Below are 3,321 nucleotides of genomic sequence, written 5' to 3' on the forward strand. Positions count from 1 at the left end.
AAGGGGCCTTTTTTGCCTTGGAGCGGTTTTCGGGGCCCGGGCCCCCCCGCGTCGCTCGAGCGAGCGCCTGAAAGTTGGCGATGAAGGCGGCGCGCGCCTGCGCCGCGTCGGGACCGCCGCCCGCAGCGCCGCCGCGCAGGGCGTGGGCGTAGCAGATCTCAAAGCGCACGCCGCGCGCGACGGCGGCCATGCAGGGCTTGGGGCGAAAGTGAAAGTCGAAGCGCGCCGTCAGGTCGAGGGAGATGAGGGCCGGGTCGGCGAGGGCCAGGCAGGCGGAGGTGAAGGCGCGCTCGTTGGTCGGGCGGACGGCGAGGAGGTCGTAGGCGGCCGCGAGGCTGGGCATGCGGTGGTTCTGGGCCGGGTCGGAGTAGACGAGGGTCGCGCGGTGGAGGATGGTCGGGCGGCGCGGGGTCGTTGGGTTTGCTGGTTGCGGCGCCCTCGCGGATGATGATGATGATGATGATGATGTGGAGGGAGCATCGACGTCGAGCTTCGGCAGCGGGTTCGTGATGGTCGACGGCAGCGGCCCGTCTATTATGTGGTTCAGGGCGATGACGTTGTAGCCGAGGGCTGCGCTGAACGTGATGGTGTTCTCGAGGTCTCGGGTCGTGGTCGAGGGGGACCAGGGGATATTGAGGTCGTACAGCATTGCGGGCTATGGGTTGAGCATTGGCTGCAGTGTGGGGAGACGTGAGATGGTCGAGTGGAAGACGCTGGAGTGTAGTGTCCGTGTCTGGCGTGCAACGATGGGATGAGAGGGGCGGGGAAGGCCTGATGTTGAAGCTATCGTCAGGTTCTGAAGGTTCGGCAAGGCAAAAATCTGATGACTGAAAGAAGCTCGTAGGTACTTCAGGCAGGTAGATCGCTGCTCTACAGCGAGCCAGCCCTGCAGCTAGCGACTTAGCGGGTGACCCCGCTGTGGCTGCTACGGTTGTGCCTGCCCCAGCGCGCTGGACGTGTTCGTCAGGGGAGACGGCTTGGACGGGTCGCACCTGCCCCAGTGGTGCCAAGCCTGCACTGCCCCCTGCTGCGTAAGTGCCAGGCCTCGACCCAATCGGAGCCGTGGGCTTCAACCTTGCATCTCGCCCCGCAAGGGCCTCCCGCGCTCCGGTGCTTCCTACGTCTAGGCCTGCCTGAGCCTGTAGTCTGGAGCCTGGAGCCTGGCGCCCAAACGTTGAACGTTGAACCTCCCTTTCACTTCTTGCGCCCCCCAACCTTCGTCAACCCTGGGGACAGACCACGATCCTGACATCACCTTTGCCGACTCATCACGCCACCTTACGCAGACGGGTCGCTCAAGTTGCGCGACACATCTCATCTTCTTCACGGCGCGCCAACCCAGCCGCATCGTCCGAGACACGCCTTGCGACACCGCTCTCTCCGTCGCATCAGATCAGCCGCAGATCGCCAACGTGCTACTGTTGCTGCCGCTGCCGCTGCCTCGACCTCGACCCTGCCGCAGCCATGTTCTTCTTCTTCGTGTGCGGCGAGCACACCTTCCGCAAGCAGGTCGCCGGCTATGAGGGCATCGTCTGCCAGTGCTACAACTGTGGGCAACATGGCCGGCCATGTCATCAAGACGCATCCCTGGTTCACCTTTTGTTGGATCGTACGTTTCGACTCTCCCCGCCCAGCGAGGGGGCTCCTGTCCCCCTCCATTCAAAACAGTTCGCATCAGCTAACGAGTGCGTGCCGCAGCCCGTCGTCCCCTTGTCCATGAAGGGCTACACCGATGTCGTCTGCAGCATCTGCAACTTTGCCCAGCCGCTCGAGAACCGTCCGGACGTCATGGGCATGGCCAACGGCGGAGGCGGCGGATACCCGGTGCCGCCTCCGCAGGGACACCCACCGCAGGGCTGGGGCCAACAACCGCCGCCGCAACAGGGCCCGCGATACGGATAGGCGTGTCCCGGGGGGTGGCTATTGGGGGGACGGCTGTTCGTGGGGTTGCGTGTTCCTGCCCGAGGAGCACGATGGCGAGAAACCATACTGCGATGCTTTTTTATTTTCAGACCCAGGAACAGGAGTCGGGGCAGGGAGCAGGGACGGCGGGCGAGGTGGGGTTTCTTTTCTTCTCATTTTCTCCCCTTCCTTTTTTTTTTTTTTTTTCAATGTCGCCATACCCCCTTGAGAGGCGCGGACGAAGGCTGGCTGTGGTGTCGAGAGTCGTTGCAGCTCTTCGCGGACCCTTCCAACCCCACTGGCGAGGCGTTCTGGGGTACTAATATTTGTAAGGATAGCACTAGGTTTTTGCATGGTTTGGTCATGGTTGATGAGCTCGGTTTGACGAGGCGGTTTTATTTCGGCTTGTCACGCACATGGTGTTGTATGTCTCTACAGCGTTGAATGGAACAATGTTCCCCTGTTGCAATTCTGTTGTGGCGTCACACATGAGGAATGGCAATCACGACAGACACCTAACCGGAAAGTACTCATACAACGGTTATCCAACCGAGGAAATGCATTCATGATTGCTTGCTATGCATGCTCCTTCTCCTAGAACTTCCTCTATCCCATACCAGGCTGCCTTGCTCCCTTCACACGACCGGCCGTCAATGCCCAACACCCCCTGCAACCCAGTCGTTGAACGCAGGGTTGCCCTCAGGCGGGAACATGCCTGGGTCCTCTTGCGCCGGTGGCGGCGGCGGCGGCTGCTGAGCCTGCGCATTCGGTGCCATTCCCTGCTGCTGCTGCTGGAGGCGCCTCGCCTCTTCGTCTCGGCGGTGGCGTTGCTGCATCTGTTGGCGGTAGTAGAGCAGAAGCACGAGGCAGATACCGATAAAGACGATGAGGAGACTCTCCGTCATGTCGTCCTCAAAGATAAAGTCATCGCCAGCCTCGGCGTGCGCTGCCGTGTCGTCGTAGATGTCGTCGTAAAAGTCTTCCTGGTTCCAGAATGCGTTGTCATCCTTCATGAAATTCGAGATCCATTCACCCAGCGACCAGTCCTTCTTGGGTTCTGCATTCACATTAGCTGTGGTTCTTCAAAGTCAGACGGCAGGCTGTGCGCCAGATCACGTACCAGGATCGTCTTGGATGGAATGAATGGGTCCACGGGTGAAAGTGTTCCAGGCGCTCTTCAGGCGCAGCCTGAGCAGCGTCAACTTCACGGGCAGGTAGGCCTCCTCGTTGACTTCGAGCGCCTGGTCATAGAAACGCTTGGCGAGGTGGTAGTCCTGCGTCAGGCCAATGCCGTGCTCATGCATCCATCCCAAATTCCACAGGGCTTGGGCGCTCTGCGAGTAGTCGGAAGCGCCGGTGTAGCACTGCACCGCCTTGCGCAATGTCGAGCTCGGTGCCGACGCCGTAGTAGTAGGTGGG

At 61.0% G+C, this 3,321-nt stretch overlaps 3 protein-coding genes across 3 annotated transcripts in view; 1 reads left to right on the forward strand and 2 right to left on the reverse strand.

The window, feature by feature from the left end:
* Nucleotides 1–649, reverse strand: part of VDBG_03727 (conserved hypothetical protein) — a gene marked incomplete at both ends in the record, with an annotated part of 1,084 nt that extends 435 nt beyond the window's left edge. Inside the window, one exon of the mRNA XM_003005728.1 lies at nt 89–649. Coding sequence (XP_003005774.1) covers nt 89–649 — 561 coding nt within the window. The remainder of the gene's footprint in view (nt 1–88) is intronic.
* Nucleotides 650–1,259: 610 nt separating this feature from the next.
* On the forward strand, nt 1,260–1,902 carry VDBG_03728 (conserved hypothetical protein; the record flags this gene model as incomplete). Its single annotated transcript, XM_003005729.1, has 2 exons — nt 1,260–1,609; nt 1,699–1,902. 2 exons carry the CDS (start codon nt 1,559–1,561, stop codon nt 1,900–1,902), a joined length of 255 nt encoding a protein of 84 aa, XP_003005775.1.
* A 650-nt stretch (nt 1,903–2,552) lies between these two features.
* VDBG_03729 (conserved hypothetical protein) overlaps nt 2,553–3,321 on the reverse strand; it is a gene marked incomplete at both ends in the record, with an annotated part of 2,808 nt that continues 2,039 nt past the window's right edge. The window contains one exon of the mRNA XM_003005730.1: nt 2,553–2,974. Within this exon, the coding sequence (XP_003005776.1) occupies nt 2,553–2,974 (422 nt within the window). The remainder of the gene's footprint in view (nt 2,975–3,321) is intronic.

The sequence above is a fragment of the Verticillium alfalfae genome, genomic scaffold (assembly GCF_000150825.1).
Source record: "Verticillium alfalfae VaMs.102 supercont1.4 genomic scaffold, whole genome shotgun sequence".
Taxonomy (NCBI): domain Eukaryota; kingdom Fungi; phylum Ascomycota; class Sordariomycetes; order Glomerellales; family Plectosphaerellaceae; genus Verticillium; species Verticillium alfalfae.